This window comes from Squalius cephalus, assembly GCF_949319135.1.
Source record: "Squalius cephalus genome assembly, chromosome: 16".
Taxonomy (NCBI): Eukaryota; Metazoa; Chordata; class Actinopteri; order Cypriniformes; family Leuciscidae; genus Squalius; species Squalius cephalus.
The window spans coordinates 34,522,412-34,548,700 of NC_137137.1; the positions used below are offsets into that span (position 1 = coordinate 34,522,412).

At 39.4% G+C, this 26,289-nt stretch overlaps 2 protein-coding genes across 4 annotated transcripts in view; both read right to left on the bottom strand.

Annotated features, from left to right (window-relative positions):
• tmcc1a (transmembrane and coiled-coil domain family 1a) overlaps nt 1-25,072 on the bottom strand; it is a 53,520-nt gene extending 28,448 nt beyond the window's left edge. Inside the window, exons 1-3 of one of the 3 annotated variants that reach the window (XM_079896263.1) lie at nt 24,996-25,057; nt 23,898-24,066; nt 18,329-18,503 (exon numbers count right to left, since the gene is read on the bottom strand). In XM_079896263.1, the coding sequence (XP_079752389.1) occupies nt 18,329-18,503; nt 23,898-23,974 (252 nt within the window). In that variant the 5' untranslated portion in view covers nt 23,975-24,066; nt 24,996-25,057. Of the gene's footprint in view, nt 1-8,002; nt 8,061-18,328; nt 18,504-23,897; nt 24,067-24,995 lie in introns of those variants that run through there. The other 2 variants (XM_079896264.1, XM_079896267.1) reach the window with 2 other exon arrangements.
• LOC307173266 (interleukin-17 receptor C) overlaps nt 18,047-26,289 on the bottom strand; it is a gene marked incomplete at its 5' end in the record, with an annotated part of 390,000 nt that continues 381,757 nt past the window's right edge. Inside the window, one exon of the transcript XR_013823818.1 lies at nt 18,047-18,078. The remainder of the gene's footprint in view (nt 18,079-26,289) is intronic.

Here is a 26,289-nt window from a genome sequence, read left to right on the forward strand (position 1 = left end):
TTATACTTCCGAAATAATGAACCTTAAAGGTGCATTAAGCAACTTTTCATGTTAAAAATACCCGTTTTCTAACCCATACATGCTTAAACAATTGCCTGATGGGCTGAATGAGCCCTTCTCTGATCACTGAGATTGTCTCTATAATCCTGTAAAGTAAAATAAATAAGAGGGATTCGGGCCGGAATTTTAGACTGGGCGTGACGTCATGCGCGTTCACGGCACGCTCACATAGCTATGCCTGGCAGGTTTGTGTATTCGCCGGCATTCTCCGTAGAAGATGGATTGTAAGAGACCTGCTTATAGTTCATTTCAAACACCAACGCAAACTCCACGTAAGATAAAAAAAAGAAAACTTTTGTCCGTGAGCGTGCACACCTCTGGTTGCAGTTTCGCTTGCCGCCAGAGGGGGCATAGTTCTGCAAAAACTCAGAGACTTGCGCAATGCACCTTTAAAGTTATTATGAAAGGGAAATTTAGTTAGTCTTTTCTTCTCTATTGTGCCGTATATCCGAGTGAAACTTCCGGAACAAGAACAAATGTGGGCGGGGCTTGATTGTGTCTGTGGGGAATTGGTTGGATGGTTGTGGTTTGCTATTGGCTGATCTCATGTGAGTGACAGGTTATAGCCCCACCCTCATCATCAGAGACGAGAAGAGGAAGTTATTCTGATTCAAGATGTGATGTGCACCGGTAAATCATTTATGATAATCACTGTAATATTCTATAAATGCCAGTGACATATAAGAGGTCGTTGTACCATTAAAACAGTTTCATTGCTTAAAATCTAATTTTAAACAAAGCATTAATTTTTTCAAGCTCCAAAAACAGCTTGTTTTGATATTGCGTGATCTGTGATGTCACACAGGCCAATACATTTGCATATGCCCGCCTCCACAGCAAGACATCGACGAATCGTTTTACATCATCACACGATAGGCCCCGCCCACTAACGGCTGACATTCGCCTACACTGGACGTGAACGTTATGTAAGGCAGAGGCTCAGAATGAGAGTTAATCATTTTTCTGCAAATATACATATATATTTTGTGTAAAAAAAGCTATTAACATTATAAGTGAACCTCAAGGAACATTAAAATAATTAAAAAAAATCCATGACATGACCCCTTTAACACCATGAATACAAATGTTTCAAGCAACAAACTTAGAGATCCATTCCTTCTCTTTAAATATGTTCTGACTGACATTAAGTATACACACACACACACACACACACACCACATTCCTTAAATATTTCCCGCATTAACAAACAGATTGCTTTATTCATGTAACAGATGATGTCATGACCTGCGGGTATTTACGTTTCTTCTCACTTGCAGAACCAGTTCATTCTGAACAACTCTAGGACACACACACACACACACACACACACACACACACACACACACACACACACACACACACACACACACACACACACACCCCTACATTTTTACATTTTTAATAAAACACTGTTTCGAGATTTGAATTACAGGGACATCGTGCATGAGCTGGACAGACTGAAGACTGAAGACAGGCCAGAAAGATCCAGAATGAGTGTGTGTTCCCTGTGGTGTGTGTGTGTCTCTGCACAGGTTATCAGAGTGCATTCTTACGTAACATCACTCTTTGTTTGAGTCTTCATCCGAGATAGGACCAATTAATGACTCATACACTCATTATACTCATACACAACAGTAGTCATTAGATGTGTGTTTGTGAGATTACAAACCCTACTGTTATCTTCATCTAGATTTAGAGCATTAAACCAAAACAACGTCTGGTGTGTTTCTGGATCTAGAGTTTGTTATGGAGTCACATCTCAGGGATTAGACTATTTTAAGCAGAAACATGAAATGTTCTCAGTAGAATACAGAACATCCCGAGCTAAAATAAAACCAGTCATGCAAAGATCAGTAAAATAACATGCAACATTTCCTGGTTAGAGCCAATAAAGCCAGACTGATACCAGGAACACACTGCATTTCTGTGGTGAGGAAATAAAACAGTTCAGCTGATGAAAGAACTGCAGGTATTTAGACACTTAAAGCACATTTAAAAATGCCTGAGTGCCATTACGATGCTTAGGGGAATATCAAAATGTCATGTGCAAACAAGCTCAGAGCTAACACACACACACACACACACACACACACACACACACACACACACACACACACACACACACACACACACATATGCGTGCACACCCACTTTTTTTCATTCATTCATATTTCATATGGGTGTCTAAAACAATTTAAACATGCCAATTAAACCACAGATTATTTTAAATAGGTTAAAATTAGGCTCAATTTGATCTAATATATATATATGAACAAATAAAGCATTCATAAAAATCTATTGGAGATCACATGAATATACACAATATTTATTTGAATATATGCAAAGGTCCGGTAGGCTGCCATTCATAAACACATTCTGCTCTGGAGTCGTGGCACTGATATCATGTGAACCTAATAACCAAAACCGGTACCGAACAAGCCCTAACCCTGGACACAACAGGACTATAATGAACTCAATGCTGCTTAAACACACTCCTCATGGACAGATGCTGAGAAATAACACCATCATACAGTACACAGCCACACACACCCGATAGAGGGCGATGCTGTCTTCACCAAAACAATCAACTACAGCAGCTCACAACCAGCCACATCAGAAGATAAAAATCATGCTCTGGTAAATCTTTATTACGAGATAAAGTTGAAATTATGACACACTAAATCATAACTTAGATTAAATATCGAGATTGTGAGATAGAAAGTTGTCATCATTTTCTTTTCATCCTATAAAATGCCATGACATTTACATTTTCTCATAATTATGACATAGTTTTTCATGACTTTCACCTTTTAATGTCATAATTAAAATAAACACATGATTTTTTTCTTATGTTGCTAAAATGGGTTTTCATAAAGGCGACATATAGCTGAGCTATACATGTGACAAAACAAAATCCCTTAGTGGACATTTGTGGATGTTCTTGTTTTAAAACATCGAACAAATGAATGTACACTACACTAAAAGGCAGAAATGTCCAACTGTCCAATAAACAAAATCGTTAAAATATAGTGAAACATGTCAAAAAGTGACTTGAAAGGAACCCTTACAAAAATTAACCATGGTTTTACTACAAATAAAGCAATGCTTAATATAGTTAAACCATGGTAATCACAAATTAACCATGGTTTTGCTTCACTAGCCATTGTTTAACCATGGTATTTGTAGCCAAAAAACATGGTTACTACACTTTTACTATAATAAAACCATGGTTAACTTTCATAAGGGAAATTTAAAAGTTGTTCTTACTATTTGAAAGACTCATTAATCACCCAAATCATGTTATGCTTTATATGTGCTGGTGGGGAAGAAATCATCACCTCTCTATAACCATTTCTTTCTATTTCTTTCATTCTCACTAATATAGTGAAACAAACATGTATGTGTGTGTGTGTGTGTGTGTGTGTGTGTGTGTGTGTGTGTGTGTGTGTGTGTGTGTGAAAACATCCTCACATCCCAAAATAAGACAATCCAGAGAGAATAAGAGGAGTAAAAAACAGGAAACATGACTCAGCCGGACACATCAATGAACACACACACACACACACACACACACACACACACACACACACACACACACACACACACACACACACACACACACACACACACACACACACACACACTTCGCTATCACAAATGGAATATATCACGATTATATATATATACACACACACACACACACACACACACTTAAGTACTGAGTAATATCAATTAACAACATGTACTTACTATAGGGTTAGGGTTTTTTCAGTTTAGGGTTAGTTTCATGTGATTATGCATAATTTACTGTTATATTATAAGCACATGTAACGTGTAACAAGGACACGGTAAAATAAAGTGTTACCGAAATGCTCAGGTTGAAATGGATGTAAGCACTACCTTTCAGTTAGCAAAAAAAAAATCATTTGTTAATTGTCAAGGAGATGTCAAATTAAAGACAGAAATAAAGAGCTGGATCTATTAGCAATTAGTTTAATGAAAACAAAATCACACCTTTCAGGAATATCAGGGAAACAAAAACTCAATAAAAAGAACAGCCACTCTAAAAATGGACAAGATTTGACAAAGAACAACTGAAAATTATATAAACTATATAAACACAGAGAAACACTAGGGACAAAACAACATAATTAACAAGACACAGTTGAAACACATGAGGGCAAATCAAAAACCATGGCAGCTAATGAACTAAGAAAAAAAGAAACATGAACTAACAGAAAACTGAACAAGAAACAGTAAAAATCAAACAAGATAGGAACTTACACAAATCTTAAACCCAGAACAGACTTTACTTTAGATGCATCATAAAGTCCCCTGTAGTCAATATATTATATTATATTATATATATTATATCCCTTAAAACAACTTCTTTGATCACCAAAATTACATATTTAATTACATATTTACATATTTTTTCAAAAACATCTTCAGACCTTAAAATGTCTTGAATGTAACTCGACACCCTTGCCTCATTTAGTATACACGGTTCTATGTATATGCAAATGAGCCCCGCCTCCACTCACTCAGCTCAGAGATCCACTGGTTGACGATCACACGTTGATCTGATTGGTTACAAGGTAGTTTGTGACGTCAGAAACACCAGCGATTTCAAAGCGTGTTTTTGAGACTGTCTTTGGTTCACTGCAGTTTTAAGGAGGAAATACTCAGCAATGCTGTCGACTTATGAATTTACACATGGTTTGTCTTAAAGCAGATTAAAAACTCCACATAGGAGTGGAGAGCGACGAAGCTAACGGGGTGTAGGTATAAGGTGCAGAAGTCCATGACGGATTCAGACCAATGACTGACCGAGGCTGAGCCGGAGAATGAGAAAAGCCTGGTGAAGCCGGAAGGACGATGGTCCCAGGCGGAGCCAAGGTGGAGCTGACTGGTTGACGGACCGGGGTTGAGTGTCAAGTCAAGTCAAGTCATCTTCATTTATATAGCGCTTTTAACAATGTAGATTGTTTCAAAGCAGCTTTACAGAGATAAACATATAATTTAAGGTAAGATTGTTTTGGCTTTATAGCGGTTCTTTAATAAAGTTATTTTCCAGCTAAAGTTAGTTTTGATTGATTCGCTTCCGTCGCAACGATCATTTGTTATTAAATTAGGGGCCGCTAAGAAGACCCAATTCTCTCTACACAGACTTTAAACGCGAACCTGTGAGAAACGCTGATGGCGTTCACATGCGCATTAAGAATGGGTTCTATAGTTATGTGCGTTTGAATATATGTGTGCAGGTTTGTAATTCCCTACAAACCAAGCCTAAACAAAGTACTGGTGTTTCCTTATAGTTTTGATTCAGAATTTTATTTTATTTTATCAATTCGGGGTAGATACGCAAATTGAGTTTTCCCGACGACGCTTTATCTGTAGAGTGGCAAAGGGATCCTCCATAGGGAGAGACTAGAGTGACTGGGATGGTGGTTCGAGGTGGAGCCAGTGGGTCGACACACCAGGGTGGAGCTGGCAAACAGGGAGTCCAAGGTGACTCTGAGCTTCTAAGAGGAGCCAACGAAGGGGGAGTCGAAGGGCTGAAGGGAGCCAGTGAAGACAGATAGATCCATTTACTAAGGCAAAAGATACGTGAAACGAACACAGAAAACTTGTCTTTCTTCTGTTTTAAAGTCCCCCTGTAGTCAATAATTGTATCCCTTAAAACTCATCTTTGATCACCAAAATTACATATTTAAAAGTTTGTTTCTTGAAAAAAATGTAACTCGACACCCTTGCCTCATTTAGTATGCGCGGTTCTATGAATATTCAAATGAGCCCCGCCTCCACTCACTCACTCAGCTCAGAGATCCACTGGTTGACGATCACACGTTGATCTGATTGGTTACAAGGTAGTTTGTGACGTCAGAAACACCAGCGATTTCAAAGCGTGTTTTTGAGACTGTCTTTGGTTCAATGCAGTTTTAAGGAGAAAATACTCAGCAATGGTGTCGACTTATGAATTTACACATGCTTTGTCTTATTAAAAAACACCACATAGACATATAAACTACATTAAAAGCATGATTTTCACCACAGGGAAACTTTAAGCTCTGTGTTATGGAAGCAAAGCAAGAGACTGAGCATTATCTGTCTGTGCTTAAGGGTCAAATATGCAGAGATCATCTGATCTCGGTCTGACCCGGATAAATAATTAGTCATGAATATTCATTCAAACATACAGATGAAACAGGGTTATAACATTATGGATATGACTGATAATGTGTTTTCTTAGCTCATCACTGCACTCAAACAATGAGCATAGAGCGACAATAATAGCTGCCAGTGGAATCTCACACAGGAAACAGGAAACAGTTTGTGGTTTTGTAACTGAGTTCAGACCTCAGTTTCTCACACATTCAATGATCAATCAATGATGTAGCTGCTTTTTGCAAAGCATGAGCAGCTACATATCACGATACTGAGCTCACGATACGATATTATTGCGATACTCAAAGATATATACAGTTCTGTTGATTAAAATGCTAAATTTGGTATAGCTGTGTGGATATGAATAGGCTTGATACTGGAAACCCAATACACAGGACAATAGAGACACCAGAATAAACATATTCATGATTCTGAAGCTGAAAATACAGAATTATTTTAGATGAATATGCTTGAACTCTGACTAGATATATTTAAAATAATATCGGCCACTTTTTACTGGTAACATCAGACATTTGGCATTATCATGACCCACAAATATTCCCACATTGCATTATTATACATTATATTCAATATATATAGTAGTTTAATGTAGTACTGACACTAAAACTCAATATAGTTGCATTTTTGTATTGCAATATATTGTGATTCAGATTCACTACTTTTATCCACTTTTTTTTTTTTAGCTCCGTTAATATGAGCTCATAAAGGAGGATGAAGTATATAGCAGGTCATGCTTCATTCACAATATGAAACATCTTCATCAAAAAAGAGCCCTGGGACTCTAATGCAAGAAGTTAAAGAATGAGAGGAATGACAGAACAACAGGAAAGCCCTTTCTCACAGACCCCGAAATAACCAGATATTACCTTTGCTGCAAAGAGGATATCAGAAAATAATCTTCCCAGTAGTGAGGATGTGCTATAGAGATGTTTTAGTAACAGTGTCTTTACATGCTGTTACTATAGTAGTAACTATAAATTATGCATAATTACATGCAACTTAAGAAGCACTGTTTGCAAAAGTAATGATCATTCAATCTCTGAGAACCAGGAACAGAGTTTTGTCTGTGACTATAATCACAGGAGAGAGTCGGTTAAATCACACACTCTGTAACTCAACATATGCATCCAAATATGCAATCTACTCCATTTTACTGTAATGATACAATCCTGCAGATTTAAAGTTGGCGTTCTTTTAATAATGTTTATTAGTGTGGTCAAACATACAAATGCATGTAAATGAAGATCTTGAGTTCATTTTGGATCTTTTGCTTTAGTAGTGTTTTCACATGACTTGAATTTGAGAGGCTGAACAAAGTTAGGATTTGCAGTTGATATGCATATACATTAAAAGTTAAAAATGTCTAGTAGAGAAACTCTGTTGTGTCTCTGTGGTGAGAGAGTTTGAGTCTGTAAAGGGTCTTTTGTGTCAGAGAACACTGGGATTGTTGACACATGCAGTCAATAAGTTAAAACTTCATCAGGTACAAACATAACTCTCAAACAGATGTTGACATTTCAATGCCTCAAAAATCTCTTTAATGTCTCGAATGTTTCTCTGGAAAAGAGATTTCACAGGGTGCAAATGGAGACTTTTGCTTCTGTCTCTTGCTTCGCAGAAATGTTCATATAAGCCGCCCTCTCTTTCTCATAGATCAGTGTATACTCCTCAATTGAACATTTTCAAAGGTATTCTGAACACTCATATGCTTACACACACACACACACACACACACACACACTGAAAGTGTTACCTGTGAGTACTGTCTGCGGAGACTGAATCGCTGAACCATCCTGACTGACAAACACTGAACGAACACAAGCAGAAACACTCTCACCCACCTCTCTCTCTCTCTCTCTCTCTCTCTCTCTCTCACACACACACACACACACACACACACTGAAAGTGTTACCTGTGAGTACTGTCTGCGGAGACTGAATCGCTGAACCATCCTGACTGACAAACACTGAACGAACACAAGCAGAAACACTCTCACCCACCTCTCTCTCTCTCTCTCTCTCTCTCTCTCTCTCTCTCACACACACACACACACACACACACACACACACACACACACACAGTGTTACCTCCTGTGAGTACTGTCTGCGGAGACTGAATCGCTGAACCATCCTGACTGACAAACACTGAACGAACACAAGCAGAAACACTCTCACCCACCTCTCTCTCTCTCTCTCTCTCTCTCTCTCTCTCTCTCTCTCACACACACACACACACACACACACACACACACACACAGTGTTACCTCCTGTGAGTACTGTCTGCGGAGACTGAATCGCTGAACCATCCTGACTGACAAACACAAGCAGAAACACACACTCTCTCTCTCTCTCTCTCTCTCTCTCTCTCTCTCTCTCTCTCTCTCTCTCTCTCTCTCTCTCTCTCTCTCACACACACACACACACACACACACACACACAAACACGTGTACGAGCACATACTGTACCACAGACTCCTATTGTTGCTACTATAGACAAACCTTTTACAGTTTTTCTCGAAAGCTTAAACACATTTCTTGAGACAATGCCTCCTTTTCTCGAAACTCTAAACACAAATCCAAAACTTCTCACCCAAGTCCATAAACGTCCTATTTTCTGGTCAAAATGAAGCTATCCACTCAAAATCATTCAATCTTGCTGAAAGAACAAACATTGCCCTCAGACATGACACACAAGCCCTCAAAAATACACACACTACAACATAGTCTTAGGGTACGTTTACACGACAACGATATGCTTAGAATGGAGAGGTTTTTCCTTTGAGTTTTCAGCGTTCAGACGGATCCGCGGAAAAACGCTGTATTCTGCTGCCAGGCCAGTAGATGGCGATGAAACATTATAGACTGAACACGTAATACGCATGTGCATGACGTCATCGTCTTCAGAGATTCATGTTTTTGTTGTTTACATGCAGACCGTTTTCAAAAACTTGCACTTTCAGGCACCCAAAACGTCGCTGTTGTGTAAACGAACGGCCAAAACGCATAAAAAGTTTTAAGTTTTTAGTTGAAAATGGTGTCATGTAAATAGCACCTTAGGCTACGTCTACATTAATAAGGGATACATTTGAAAACAGCGTTTCCGTTTAAAAACGCTCTCAGTCCACGCTAGCGCTTTCAGGCGCTAACCCTAAAACTAATTTTAGCAACAGTGTGAAAGTGAATTGCACATAACAGGCACAACACCGGTATAAACATGAATATCTATTGGTACAATATGCGTCACATGACTAAATTGACATCATCGTTTTTAAATACCTCCTTTTTGACAGTCCACACTACAACGCGAAAACAGTGTGAGTGTGGATGGAAGGCCAAAACGGAGAGAAAAAGATGCGTTTTCAAACAAAAATGTATTAGTGTGGACAAGGCCTTCGGTTGCTTTCACACCTGAACGTTTGTTTTCGTAACCTGGTGCATTTTCTCCCTTGGTTCGGTTCGTTTAGGCGTATGTGAACACTGCAGTCGTGCTTGGATCCGCACCAAAACAATCGCTCAAAGATCGCCTGAACGAGGTGGTCTCGGCCCAATTGCAAACTAACTCTGGGACGGTTCGCTTGAGATGTGAAAGCAATTTGACCCAATGGACCAACAAACCAAATGGTATTATAATTAATAACGTGAAATGTGCTATATAAAACGCAGTGGTGATTCTGTGAGAACACATTAGTTATCACAGTTGAGCAGCTCTTCATCTTAAAATGTTGTGTAATTGTGCTTCTCCGCGCGAGAATGCTGTCCTGATGAAGCCTTGATTCCTGCTCTATCTGCATTATATCATTCATATATTAGGGGTGTAACGAGACCCTCATGTCACGATTCGATATTTATCACGATACAATAAGGCCATCCTTAAAAATATCTTGGTTTGCCGTAACAGCAAAAAAAAAAAAAAAAGGTCGGTTGGTCGGTCTATATTTTTTTTTTCGAGATTCGATGTAAAAAAAAAAAATGTACAATTTTGGTCAAATTTGCATATCGGGACTTCACTGACAGTTTTCCAGAACTTCGTGCAAAGTATATATATATATATATTAAATAACAATTAGAAAACCTGTATAAACTGAACACCAAAGAATAATATTATAGCGGTAATATTATAGGCCTATTCATGTAACGGGAGCGCTGCCAATAACGCGCCTAAGCTGTCAGAATTGGGAAATGTGATGATTATTAGTATGTCAAATATATCAAGGAGACATTTCAATTGTTTATTAATAAACAAGTGTTTTCTGTGTCAAAGATGAAGTTGACGATGCTGACGCGATCTTCGCAGTAGCCTAGTGAACGCGCCAGAGAGAAATGCACATTTCATTACATAAGCAGAGAGCAGTCTGTTTTCTTTCGTTTTGAATTGTTTTGTTTAAAAGTGTACATTTCATGCTTTTTTATATATAGGCCTATATATATGTCTCAGGTCTGTGAGGAAAGTAGCTTATACGCTGAGTTTCGGTTCATTTAAGAGACCAGCTCCAGTTCACGCGCCGGCGACTCCGTGTCCTGCATTTATATTGCCTTATTTAGCCTACCTCTTATTAAATACAGGAAATTGGTTGATGAAACATTGATCAAAATTAAGATACAATTAATACAAAACGAAATTCACTTTAAAGACAGACTTTCTACAAAAACAAACTTAATGAAGTGGTTAAAATCATGTCTGCCCACTCCATTTGTCTTCCGATATTTTCGGGATCATCTTATCTTATTCATGCTATTCACTTTTCATATAATCAACATGAAATTTAAAAAATAAATATTATTTTATTTAAACATGAATATGAAACTAAATCGTTTTTTAATGACAACACAGGCCTAGACAGTAGCCTACAGAGAAATTTACTGTTGGAGCGTTGCCGGTGAGCATGTGGGGGGAGAGATACAATTTTCGATCAATCATCGAATTTTATTTTGCTTAATATGCCGATTCTTAATATTTGGTGTTTTAAATGCCTGTTTGAGATCTCTGTGAAGTTTTAATTGCCGCTTTCAGAGCGGTCACGTCCGTAACATTGTTTCTTCCTCATAAATGCGAACACGAAAAATAAAATAAAATGAATAGGCTATAAATTATGTTCTGTGGAGAGCCGATCCCTCTTCATCCGGTGGGTATAATAGCCTACTTTTGGTTTGCGCAGTGTAATTCATAGAATTAGCCTACTAAAACATATTTTTCGTGGATCTGAGTGTCGCGATTTCGCTTTCATTTCGCATAGGCCTACAGCCTACACAGCCCTTTTAATCATAGATGACACCACGGGTTTTTATTTAAAAGAAAGAGCGTAGCCTACGTTTGTAGCCTATGTAGGCCTATTTATTCACAATAAAATACAATTAATATCATTTTATTGCATTTGTATTAGTTGTTTGAAGAGTAAAAAAAAAAAATCGGTCGGTCTTAACGCAAGTTTACAATCGGCAAGTCGGTCGGACTAAAAGGGAAAAATAAATAAATAATTGGGTCGGACCTAAATTGACTGGGTCGGTCGGGTTACGGCAAACAAGAATATTTTTAAGGATGGCCTAATGGAGCGAACTTGTCAATCATCTTGATGGATGACGCAGAGGAAACTCTGATCAAAAAGAGGACAGTTGTACTTGCATGTGACTTGCATAAACACATTTTGCTTTGAAAGGTTCCCATGTGAAAGCCGACCGAACCAAGAAGAAAATGCAACATTGTAACAAATTACAGTTTTTCTGAATTGCTAAACACTAAATAGTCTCCTCTCCACCAGTAAGCTGGTGTGTGGTGGGCGTTCTGGCGCAATATGGCTGCCGTCGCATCATCCAAGTGGATGCTGCACATTGGTGGTGGTTGAGGAGATTCCCCCATCTATGTAAAGCACTTTGAGGTCTCAGAAAAAGCGCTATATAAATGTAACGGATTATTATTATTATTATTAAATGCCATTCTCTGAAGCAAATTCTCAATAGCCTAAACCAATTTGTCGAATAAATCAAACAAGTTCACATAGTTAAGGCATTGAGAACATAAAAAAAAAGTGTTTTAGCAATTCAGAGAAACTGTAAGTCCCTGTTTCAGGTCAAAACAAACGATCTATATGTGTGAAAACGCCCTAACGCACTGATGAGAGAAAAAACAATACTGCAAAAACCGGTAATGAGCTATTTTGCTTGTGGTTCTTCCCCTCAAAGCTTTTTCACATGATGAATACATTTTTATTCCTGAATGTACTGTACAGTTCAATTCACCAAACAACAACAACAAAAATCTTGTCAACATAAAATCCTCTAGCATGCCTGATCCACTCCTGATAAGCATCAACTGAAAGCTTCCGGCTTTGCTTTATGTTTTTCACAACCGGCGTCAAAATCAGCCACATATAAATGTCAGGAAACACGATTCCCGGCGGCATGTCAATATCCATGAATCACTGGATCTTTGGTAAGTTATAAGGAACACTATACAGAGTCCAACCTTTAGTTTAAACTGATAACTGATTCGTTTTACTGGCGTTTTCGCAGTTTCCCCTATTGCAGTTTTTCTCGATTGTTTACACACATTTTCTGAAAGCATGCCTCATATTCTCAGAACTCTACACACAAATCAAAAACCACACACACAATGGGCAAAACCCCTCAATTCTCCTGCAAAATGAAACTTTACATTCAAAACAATGTTATTTCTTCTCAAAATGGTATTTTGTTTTCAAATGACACACACAAACCATCATATGAACAGACATTTATAAGAACCAGTTGAACACTGATGTGCTCAATGTAAAACACTATGATGAATGGAAAACACTTCTTCTCCATTCATCATAATGACTTAGGCCTTTTTTTGGTTCAGTGTTACACTTACAGACAGTACATACATAAGTGTGTTGTAAAATATTTGAGAATATTGTTTTTATACTCAGAACACGCAAATACACGGTAACAAATATATTTTCTTTTTGTGTGTACACAGTGTACATCCCAACCAACAGAAAGTTGTACATACAGTGGTCTACATACAAAACAGCAGAAGAATTGACTGTATACAGTTACAGTAATAAAAATCCAATGTTGGCATTCATTGCCCCATTGAAGAGCTCACCTGTTGAAGAGCTCACCTGTTGAAGAGCTGACCTGTTGAAGAGCTCACCTGTTGAAGAGCTGACCTGTTGAAGAGCTGACCTGTTGAAGAGCTCACCTGTTGAAGAGCTGACCTGTTGAAGAGCTGACCTGTTGAAGAGCTGACCTGTTGAAGAGCTCACCTGTTGAAGAGCTGACCTGTTGAAGAGCTCACCTGTTGAAGAGCTCACCTGTGGCCCTTTTATGCTAAAGCTCTGATTGCTAACTGTAAAACTGTGACGGGTGTTTGCCCATGTGATGAGTCAGTGTGCATATCTGAATGGCAGTGTGTTCCTTATGAAAACAAGAGATTTTCTGCATGAAAATCGTGCCAAAAGCAGATAATTGTGTGTAGTGTTTTGAAAAAGGTGTGTTTTAGATCTGCAATGTGAGTGTAAAGCAGGAATTGTGCTTGTAGTTTAGCAGGATTGGTTCAGGGGGTTGGTGAATGAGTTACATGTTGTGGTCATTGTGTCTCAAGTACCAGTATTTGTGTGTACACAATTGAGAAAAACTGTAAATACAGTCACTCAGCAGCTCTTCTGCCACTCAGTCCGGATGAGGGAGTGTGTTCTGTGGGAAAGTGACGTCAGTGCATACCCTCTATAGTGCAACAGCTACAGTACATCTGTGTGTTGTACAGCACTCAAACGTTAGAGCAGTCTGAAGCACAGCGACCTGTTTCCTGAAGGTTCTTATGATCGAGGCGACGGTGAAGCGACTCAAGTTTGGCTGAACTCGTGGCCCAGCCTCCCTCATAGTCATACAAGGACAAGGACATGGTCAACTAGAGGTCAACTAGTGGCACCAGTTTCATCCGAGACTGCTTGTTTCCTTGCCCTTCCTCGTCCTCCACATCTCAGGTGTCCTTGACCTCTTCTATCACGTCTCTCTGGATCCATTGTTCCAAAACTATCTATCGAAGGTTCTGATTGGTGTGTGATCAGTTTTGAGTCTTAGGGGCTGTTCACACGACACCGTTTTCAACTTAAAACTTTGTATGCGTTTTGGCCGTTCATTTACACGACAACAGCGTTTTGGGTGCCTGAAAACACAAACTTTTGAAAACAGGTTTCAAAGTGCACGTTTTTGAAAACGGTCTCCGTGTAAACACCAAAAACGTGAATCTCTGAAGACGATGGCGTCATGCACATGTGTATTATGTGTTCAGTCTATAGTGTTACATCGCCATCTAATGGCCTGGCAGCGGAATACAGTGTTTTTAGTCGTTTTCACGGATCCGTGTGAATGGGGATCATTTTGACAATGGTGTCGTCTGTACGCAGAAAACTCAAAGGAAAAACTTCTCCATTTTAAGCATATTGTTGTCGTGTAAACAAACCTTTAGAGTTTCCACCTGGGTAATTGTGTCTAGCTAAACTGAAGCTGTGCTGACTTGAGTGAACAATATTGAATGCTTTCTAAATGACCACATGGTGTAAAAAAGTTGCAGTGAAAGTTCAATAAATCTGATGTGTCAAAACAGGGGAATCGTGTTTATAGTTTAGGGAAATGGCTGTGCTTTTTGATAAATGGCGTTATGGTTTTGAAATTTTAGTTCAAAAGCCTGGTTTTAGCGTTTAAGCAATCGAGAAAAACTGTACACAAGTGTTAGTTACATGGTATTTATACTTAGTGGAAATAGTAGCAGATACTATTTGCTCCTCAGTGTTTTGTAGTACATTATAACAACATGTTCATTTCATTTATTTATTTATATAGCACATTTAATGCAACAGCTGCTTCACTATCACTAAAAAACACAAAAATAAGAGTACAGAGAGAGAGAAATAAAAAATAAAACAAAAACGCACAAAACATAGACAAGGTAATGATCAAAACACCCATTATGAAGATGCCCAGGAAGTTTTAAAAAGATGTGCTTTTAACATGGCCTTAAATTTCGGTAGTGACTTTACTGACCTTATACAGAAAGAAGGAGATCATTCCAAAGTCTGGGTCCGACACGGAAAAATGCTCTGTCGCCCTTATGTTTGTGTTTTGTTATGACAACACAGAGAAGATTTAGATTTTCGGATCTCAAAGATCTAGATGGATTATAAAATGCCAGCATACTTGAAAGATAAGAAGGGGCCTAACAGGAACAAGTAACAGGATCTTATAGATAGTTCTATCTCAAACCGGCAAACCGTTTTAACGATTATTAAAAACAGAGTAATTGACTCAAATTTCTTGGCTGACTTCTTGCAGCAGCATTCTGTATTTTTTGAAGACGCACCAATGCTTTGTTGTCAATTCCAAAGTAAAGAGAGTTGCAATAATATATTAGTAGTATATTCAGTGTATATGATTATTTTTGTTAAAATGCTGCCTTTTTGGGACATTGCTCGTCTCAATCCCAGAAGTTTCTCCTACACCTACTGTAATAACACCTCCTGTTGGTCAGTAACTGAAGGGATCTGAGCGCAGTAACAATACGAGATGCTCACGTCACACCGATCCCATCAACACCACATACAACTACACGTTAAACACCTTATTCACACTTCTCAAATATTTTCTTCATTTGTATTCCAAACAAACGGTTCTATGAGCTGATATAAGATGAAAAAAGGGAGCAGATGATGATTTTGTTAGAGTTAAACAGGGAACTAAAAACTAACTAACTAAAAACTTAATTGTCACAATAGGGAAGAAAACACTAGCGCAACTTCCTTTTCATCCCGACTTGAAACATGAAACCGTATTCTCACAGCACCAGAGATTCTCAACTACAACAACCATACATGTGTTTTCTACATCTGTTCAGCTTATACCATCACACACACAAAACACAAGAACAACAAACACATATTATCTGCCAAAAACACACTCCATCTAAACATAAACAACAATCCTTAAATAAATGATGCAGCATATATTAATTCTTAGATAAGTTGCTAAATAAAGACTATAAGTTATGTAAGTTTCAGTGCTTAGTGATTTGGACCGTCATGTCTTTATGCAGAAGCAACTTACATAAAAAACAACAACAAAATACAGTGGTGTGAACAAAACACTCTATACTTGTTATAAGTGCACGTATTTTATTTGTACTGATGGCAGAGCAGCTGTGTTGTCGAACACTTCAACACACTCTTCTCAGCGTTATGGGTGGTTTAGTTCTTCACCGGGAATTCAGCTGTTAAACAGGGTTTCTGGCATTCACAGACACATATATGGGCTTCGAGTTCTTTAATATTTCTAAATAAATAATGCATTTCTTTTCAGGTCCAGGAGTTCAAAACAAGTCTGTTTCCTAACAAAGTGTGACTGGTTGAAGCTAGAACATGCTAATATTGGGCTCAAGGGCTCTGTTTACAGCTGGTGTTATAATCATAGACTGTAAAAAATATGGACAAAGCGTCTGTGACGTCACCCATAGACTTTCTGAAGAACGGTTTTGAGGCCGTTTATGGCGGGTATGGGCGGCGCCATCTTGGAAAATCCTAATGTTCAGAAAGGATACAGAGGTGGTATGATGTGTTGTGTCAGATCATGGCCGAGACGTCAAATTTCAGGAATTCCACTCGGCGCAGCCTATGCTCGTTATCAAGCTGTCAATCAAAGTTAACCACGCCCTTATTTGTCATACATTTTATATTTAAATACGATCTAAACTAACGAGTTAGAAAAAAATTCACCCCCCTCACAGTTGTCAGGCACTCGGAACCTATCGAAAAATACAATAAAAGTCCATGGGACCAACCTGTAAAAACATGAATTTATGCTGTGAAAACAGACATTTTAACATGGTGGTCTATGGAGATTTGCTCCCTTTTGGGACCTTCCCCTAGCGGATTTTCAATGTATTGCAGTTTTTTGCACTTCCGGGTAGGCTTCATTTTTCAGATTAGAATGTTGCCGCTTGGTTATAATGCGTTTTGTTCGATGGGATCACAAGTAGACGAGGGAAACACATTCCCGTTTACACCTGGGGTTTTAATCCGTCTCTTTTGTCCACTTTCAAACACTTCTGTCCTGATTTCTTCGAGGGGAGGGTCTATGGGTGAGTAAATGTTTGGGTTTTTCAGATCTTTCAATGTAATGGACAATAAGCACATATAATTTACATATGAACATTACTGGAGACGACGGAGAAACACACGGAGAGCATCAGCTTCAGTTTCTGCTCTGACAGATGCGAGATCACGAACGCTGTGAGTGTGTGTCAGAAATCAGGAATGGAGAGAGAACATTGAGCTTCGTACGTTTTTTTATCTTCAAACCAAACTTGAGTCTTCAGCCGACAGTTTAAGGATGCCCGAAACAGCTGCGTTGCAAATGAGGCCACAGAGTGAACAGACTTTCTTTCAAAGGGAGTTACATTTTTTCCAAGTGGTGCTCACTGCAGAGCCAAGTTACGTCCAGCTCCGTCTCTCTGGACGTCATGGGTGGAGTTTGAGCTAGTCCAGCTCCACCTGTGCTATTTAGGTTTAGAATAGGGTTATGATCAAGCGGCAACCTTCTTGTCTCTCTCTTTAAACTGCAATTCATCGACTGGCCACTAGAGACAGGCTCCAAAAGAGAGTCAATCCCATAGAAAAACAAATGTTTACAGAAAAACATGTAACTGTGAAGGGGGGTGAATTTTTTTATAACTCATCCATTTAAATTATACTAAGCCTTAAAGTTCTGCATAATTAAGGGCGTGTCCTCTTGAGTGACAGGTGAATTGCCGCTGATGTCACTACTTGTCGTTTGTCTGCTGTCTGTTAGCGTCACGTCACCTCAGCTAATCCGCCTCTTTGCCCATTTTCGTTTATCCGGGAGTGACGCGCTGCCAAGATGGCGATGGCCGGCTCTGAAAAATGCTCTTCAGAAACACTACGAGTGACGTCACGGATACTACATCCATATTTTTTTTACAGTCTATGGTTATGGTTATGGTGTGGCTGGACGTCAAGCTCCACCCATTGGCTCTAATTCTTTCTCTAACTGTATAAACGTGCAGCAGACACACACACATGCGTTACTCACCCGTTGTGTGTGGTCGGTGGACTGCAGGAATGATGAGATGATGAGGACGGTCTCGACAGGTGTGTCAGTGCAGATCCCTTTAGAAAGTGTTTCTGGCACAGATGCTTTCAGCTGATGCTCCTGCGGGACGCCACCTCTCCTCGCGATCACTGGACAGTTCAGCCCGCACTGCATTCTGGGGGATTTACATCAGTGAATACTTTATAACCGGTACTTTGAGCTCATCATATTTAATTTCATATTAAAGCAAAATAACTTAAATTACATCCAGTTTTTTTAGTAACCAAGCACATGAGGGTAGATCACATAATTAAATCACATCTCCTTCACATGATTTCATTGGTGTTTGATACACTATGAGAAGTGAGAACTTCTTGACTGCACTTATTTCACTCCACTGACCGCAGTCATCTACTCTTGCCTACTTTCAAGACATCTCAAATGAGCCTGGTGGTTTGTAGTTGATGACCACAAGATCATGTGAACTGCAAACCGATGCTTCCCTATTAGTCTTGTTAGATGAACCACCTGACAAACTCAAATTCTCTACAGCGAAATTGCATACTTCCCTACTTTATAGTAGGTGAAAAACAAGAGTAGTGTGTCGGAATTCACAGTACTCATAAAAGAGCACCTGGATGACTGACTACTTCTAAAGTGTGCATTCGATGGACACTTTACTATCCCATGAGGCCACAGGAGAGGATTTATGACTGACACTGAAGCGACGCAACTGACGCTAGTAGATCACATGATAATGACAACATACTTGCTATACTAGTTATTCAAAATAAGTACCAACTCAAGAGAGTGTGCGATTTCTGTGATTTTCTGTTTTTTTTTTTTTTTTGTTACTGATTGAAATTAAATATATTAATTTTAAAGGTCATTAAAGGGTTTGAATAAATCATACATTTTTCTACATATAAGTGGGAGTAAAGATTTAAAGTCTTTGTCTCGATTAAGTTCCAGCATTATTTAGTAGATCCCTTCAGGAGTAAATGACACGTATGTGAGCAAGAAAAGTACACTTTAAACTCTGGCTCCCTGATTAAAGCTTTATCATGTAATCATTCACAGAACTAAATCAGTATTAGGTGACATCATGCTTTCTTTTTCAAAAGGAAAAGAGGCAGAAGTCTGATGTAATATTTTGTTCTCTTTGTCCCACCTTTACCTTTGTCTTTTTTATCATTGATCGTGTTAAACTGTGTAAAAAAAAAAAGTGACTCAACTACTGAAAAGACTCTTCATTTCGGTTTTTAATTATTAACATTTATTTAACTATGTTAACATTACATCTCTGTTGTATTTTCAGTGTTCTTTCAACCAATAGTGATCTAGAATCAACACTATTATCTAACCTATAACGAATGATTTCTTTTTTGTTGGAATTTCAGCATTTTCAACATTAACATATCATATTGTAACATTGTTTCAATCACATGACCATTGACTGTTTTATGTTAACTTGCATTGATTTATAAGAATTGATTTTCAACAAACTTCCACTTTCAACATTAACTGAGGGTACAAAAGTGATGATGAACAAACAGCACTTTGATGTTAGTTCAGTTCCACTAACGTTGATGCATCAACATTGACTTTCAGCATTGTTTCAATGTTTACTTGAAATCTGGGATATGATCAGTGAGCAAAAACAGGGTTCATGAGAACACCAGGATAAAACTGCTGCAAGATAGTGGAGAAATACATTTTATTAATTATTAAGGATTCACATTTATACAAACAAAATATATTTATAGGAATGTTTCAGTAAGTTCGTTTTTACGATAAATCATGTTAATGCTGAAACTATGGTGTGCTGTTTTAAATCACTTGACAACTCTTAAAAGTAGTATAATCTGCATTCTCATGAGGTCTGTAGGTCTGAACACTGCTATTGGAAACACCTGAGCCGTAATAAGTAGAACGCAGAAGTAGAAGTGCAAGTAGTCCGTTTTAAAGTCTTTTGAGTAAAAGATAATACTACAATGGATAATGCAAATGCTACAATACGATATAAGCGGGCCACCTGCCATAGGATCTCAGGACAATTCAACTGAAACGACAAACGCCGATTTGTGCAGCATGATAGCATGGCCAGTTACGCAGTACTCGTTCCCGTTCCCGTTATCCCAGAGAACAGAGGTAACGTTCGTAACCGAGTACGTTCCCTATTGATACGGTTCACTCGTACTGCATCGCTAGATGCTATGGGAACCCAATCCAATAGCGCAATGCTATAACTGCAGAACGACAATCATTCTGAGACCCTAGCCCAAGACACTTGAGGATAAGGGCCCTTAAGGCAGCAAGGCTAAGATAGGGTGAGGCATTTGCCTGAGACTAAGGGACCTAGACCACTAGGCCGGAGCACCGAGGGAAAGAGTTCTAGTGGGTTGAGCTCGCATAGAGGTCAAAGCCCAGATAAACAGATAGGACCTGTGCTTGAAGAGCAGGGACGTCCAAATTATAAAATCTGGCGAATGTGGACGGCGAGGACCAGCTGGATGGATTTTCCGCTGGACCGCGCCTAGGAGGAGGCCATGCCTCTAGTGGAGTGGCCCTTCACTCTGATGGGGCATTGGAGGCCCAATGAAGCTTAAGCTAACACAATTGTGTCCACTTTCCAGTGGGATAATCTTTGCTTCTTAACCAGATGCCTTTTGGTGTGGTCCCAAAGCACACGAAGAGCTGCTCTGACTGCCTGAACTGGGCAGTGCACTCGATTTATACTCTTAAGACCCAAACCAGACAGAGGAAGTGCAACACTTGATCATCCTCTGAAACGGGAAGAGCATAGAGAGTAATGACCGGTACTCTGAACGGAGTAGAGAGCACCTTAAGTACATAGCCGTTCCTTGGTTTAAAGACGACTTTACAGTCGTTAGGCCCGAACTCAAAACAAGATGCACTATCAGAGAGTGCTTGCAAGTCACCCACTCGCTTGACCATTGCAAGAGCTATTAGGAGGACGGTCTTTAGCGAAAAGGGCCGTAGCCCGGCCGACTGAAGCGGCTCGAAGTTCGAAGGGCCTTGAGGACAGGTCCAATGTTGGAACAATAAGGGGGTGAGGTGGGTTCAGAAAACTGACCCCCTTCAGAAAAAGAATAACTAAGTCATTCCTGCCTATATACTGGTCTTCCACAGGAGCGTGGTTTGCTGCTATGAACTTTTAGCGTGGAAGGGGTGCGTCCCCTGTCCAGCAGCTCCTGCAGGAAAGACAGTACCAGTGAGACATCACAGGACGTTGGATCTTCACTCTTTACTGCGCAACACCACAGACAGACCACTTAAGAGCATAGAGGCATCCACAGGACAGAGCTCTAGCCTCAGAGATAGTGTTCAGGAGGAGAGTTAACAGGGAGGTCCGTAGGCTCCTGCCGAGGGGCCAGACATGGAGGGCCCACAACTCGGGTTTGGGGTGCCTAAATTGTTCCTTTCACCTGGGAAAGGAGGTCCTCATGGAATTGACCATGGGGATGCCATCAGCAGCTGCATCCGCTCGGGGAACCAAGACTGGTTTCGCCAGAGAGGGGCCACCAGAAGGACTGTGCACCTGTCCTCCCTGATCCTTCTGATGACCTGAGGGAGCAGTGCGACCAAGGGGAAAGGTATATAGGGGAAAGCTGGGCCACTTTTGGGCCAGTGATAATTGTCTTCTGAGGCAAAGAGGTTGACCTCTGCCTTCCCAAAGATACTCCAAATTCTGAGAACCATCTGGGGATGGAGGGTCCATTCCCCTGGGGACACATTGCCCCAGAACAGCATGTCTGCCCATTGGTTCAGTCTGCCCGGCATGTGCACTGCTCTCATTGAGCACAGGTTGCGTTGTGCCAATAAGAGGAGGCATCTCACTAGTCTGTACAGAGGCCTCGATCTGAGTCCACCTTGGTGGTTTATGTAGGACACCACTATCATGTTGTCCGAGCGGACTAAGACATGGTGCCCTTTCAGGTCTGGCAGGAAGGTTTTGAGGGCCAGAAAAAACACCAGCATTTGTAGGCAGTTGATATGCAGCCGTTTCTCTGTGCTCAACCAGGAGCCGGATGTCGGCCTGCCCTCGCACAGAGCTCCGCAACCCGTGTTGGAGGCATCTGTCGAGACCACATTCCTCCTAGAGACCGACCCCAAGTCTACGCCGGTCTGGTACTGACTGGGGTTCGTCCAAGGGGCCAGGGCCAAGATACAGCCGTGGTCAGCCTTGATTTGTGGGCTAGGACACAGGGTTTTATCCATTGTGTAGCAGGCCCTGCAGAATTACTGATGATGTAGACGCCATTAGGCCCGGCATCCTCTGAGAGGTTCTGAGAAGGTGTGAAGCCCCGACTCTGAAAGACTCAGCGAGCCACTGGATAGCCACAGCGCGCTCCAGTATGAGCTTGACCCACATTTGGGCCGAATCGAAAACTGCTCCCAGGAAGGCAATTCGCTCACTGGAAAACAGAGAGCTCTTTGCTAAGTTGCTTGGCTAAGGATCTGTGAGTGTCTAGCTCGATCTCGGACTGGGCCAATATGAGCCAATCGTCGAGGTAATTCAGGATCACACTCCATTCTGTCTTAGAGGGGAGAGGGCCGCATCCATGGGATGAAATAATGTTCAACAATATTATTGATCTCCTGCATTGACACCATTATATGAGAACTGAACTGAGCTGGACGATGACATCACGGTGTTCTCCAGAGTGGCTATATATATAAATGGACTAAATTAATAACTTTTTTACAACAAAAATGAACCATCACTGAACTTACTTAAGCTGTTTATGTTTTAATTGTGCTTTATAAATCTGTTGAATGAAATTAATGAATAAGCTGGACTGTGATGCTATTTTCTTCTAGAAACAATTATTTTATGCATTATTTTCCTGTTATCTCTGTAAAGCTGCTTTGAAACAATCAGTATTGTAAAAAGCAGTATATAAATAAAGGTGACTTGACTTGAGTCTTGACATGCATTTCGTGAATGTACGCGTGCCAGAGACAGTCCGAATGGAAGGACAGTATCCTGATAAGAGCGAATCTCAAAAAGGTCTGTGATGGGGAGCTATCTGGATGTGAAAGTAGGCATCTTTCAGATCCACTGAGAATAACCAATCCCCTGGGCAAACTTGCTAGAGGATTTGTCTCAATGTTAGCATCTTGAACGGCCGTTTCATCAAGGCGCAGTTAAGATGTGTGAGATCGAGGATGGTTTCTCCCAAGGTTTGTTTCTCCATTCTGTCACCTAATGGAGTTTAGGTTCCTCTGGCATGCCTAGTTGGGGACAAATAATATTCAGCAATATTACTGATTTGACTGTACTGACACTATTGGATGAGAACTGAACGTTGAAATCACTGTTTTCTACAGCGCTGCTTTATAGCTGTTCACTGCTTCACTCGCTAGATCGAAAATCCAACATGGCCGCCATATGCAACTAGCCTATTGTAAACAGAATAATATTTTGCACTGCTGTGGATGTTAATATAGTTATCTTTACAGTTATCGTTCTTAGTGTGAATGTGATTGAGTGTGTGCACACACACATTCTCTGTTTTTTAATAGTAGTGAATTAAGTTCTTACTTTTTTGCTGGGGATTTACATTTGGTCGCATCAGTGTCGGCAAACCTAACCCACACACAGAGCGTTGCATCAGCCATTCAGTGCTGTGTAAAAGTGCCATTGTGTTGAGCTGAATCACATCAATGCAGGCAGTGTGACAGCACCTCTGTGGGCCGAGATCCAGTGCGTTCTGGAGAGGAGAGGAGGGTGACACAGCTACAGACTGTCCGACACATGCTCTTCTAGTGGCTGGCATCTATATATTGCTTGACATTAGTTCTGTATACAGATATTTATTGTCTAAGTTGTGCTATAGTCAAGGAAAACCAGGCGACCTAAGCCAGACATTTCTCCATGTCTGTATGTGTGTGTGTGTGTGTGTGTGTGTGTGTGTGTGTGTCTATATATACATACAGATATATGTACAGATTTGTGAAAGGAGCTATATGTATATAATCTAATAATCACTGTCAGACTATTAGGTGATAAATAACATTAGATTGCCATTTCTGTAGTGAGAAATTATTAGGTAATTTATGGAAAAAGTTTAATATCCTTTTAGAGTATGCGATATTGTTCGCTTCAGTGCATCTGTGAGATTTTGCAGAAACACTTTGTTTTGTTGGTCACAGCATAATTTTGGTAATGGCTCAGTCAAGCATCATACAGGAAGAAATATTACAATGATTAGAAAAACAATAAAACTGTGCAGATATTACTGCCAACGTTACTAAATAAATTAGTTAGAAATGGTTTTCACCATTCAATTAGATTTAATTTTTTGTGAATAAGACAAGACATTTTAAATCATTCATGGAGAAATGTAAATGATTCAAAGCGATTCACACAACTTTTGTATGTTTAATGGATTCGTTGTAACAGCTCAAGCTAAAACAAACACATTTGGGTTTAAAACATGGAAAATAAGATACTCAACACAAAATATATTACTGTCAGACCACATGCTTGTTAGCTTTTACTCAATTGCAAAATTAAATGATGACACTTCAAATGCAGTACTGAAAATAAATCATATAGAAATTGATGTTTACCCATTATTGTTTCTAAAAAGGCAATTGTACAGCAGAATAAAGAAACAAGAAGTTGTACAGTACTCACATGGGTCATGCAGTTCCCTCTCTGGTGTGTGAACGTACCGGTGATCTGACACTGACCATCAGTCAACCCACTGTGACTGTGGACCATTGACAATAATGTGTGTGTGTGTGTGTGTGTGTGTGCGTGCGTGTGTGTGTTTGTGAGAGAGAGAGAGTGAGAGTGTTTTCTGCTCTCTAGGTAGATATAGCAATATACAGTATAACATATTGGTAACACTTTACAATAAGTTTCATTAGTTAACATTATTTGTACATTAACAGGAACTAAGAATGAACAATACTTCTACAGCATTTATTAGTTATCTAGTAGTTTATCTTAGTTAATATTAATTTCAATATTTACTAATATTTTATTAAAATCAAAGGTTGTATTTGTTAACATTAGTTAATGCACTGTGAACTAACATGAACAAACAATGAACATCTGTATATTTATTAACTAACATTAAACAAAGATAAATGAATTCTGTAACAAATGTATTGCTCATTGTTAGTTCATGTTAGTTAATACATTAACTAATGTTAACTAATGAACCTTATTGTAAAGTGTTACCAACATATTTGTTATCAATTGTGCATAATACATACTTCTTGTTAACACTGTTACATTTTTTAGTGTGAAATTACTGTAATTTCACAGTAATTTCCCAGCAGAACTTCTCTTGTATTTAATGCACTCTTAGAGGTTTCTTGTAAAATCGAAAGTACTTTTCTGGCAATTTTAGTCAAGATTTTCTATTTGCACTTGACAATAACTCATTTACTGTAAAACTGTACGCTAAAAAATACTGTAAACAAACAACATCATACTGTGTTTCTCAGTGCATATGATGGCACCCAGCATGCAGTGCAGGACGAATAGATTATGATGTGGAGGTTTTTGCTACTTGTTGGTTTTATCTGTGCTCCTGAACTGATTTTGCAGTTGGTGTGGTTTGTTTATTTAGTAATATTCAGAGTTTATCCTTTTTTTGAGTGTCACCGTTTTTGTGTTTTGAATATTGAGTATTAATGTCACATATTTCAAAGATGTATCTCAGCAGTTGCTTCACTATTGTGAAAAACATCCATTTACAAACAGTTCTTCGACATTAGTTACTCAGGGTGTCCCACAGGGCTCTGTGTGAGGGCCTCTTCTGTTTAGCATATAGCCTCTTGAAGAGATTAGAAAGTATGGTGTTGTTATGCTGATGGAAAATAGATTTATGTCAGCATGCACCCTGATCTTAACTTCACAATTAAAGACCTAACTAACTGTTTGTAGTAAATAAAAGCATGGAGGCAAGACAACTTTC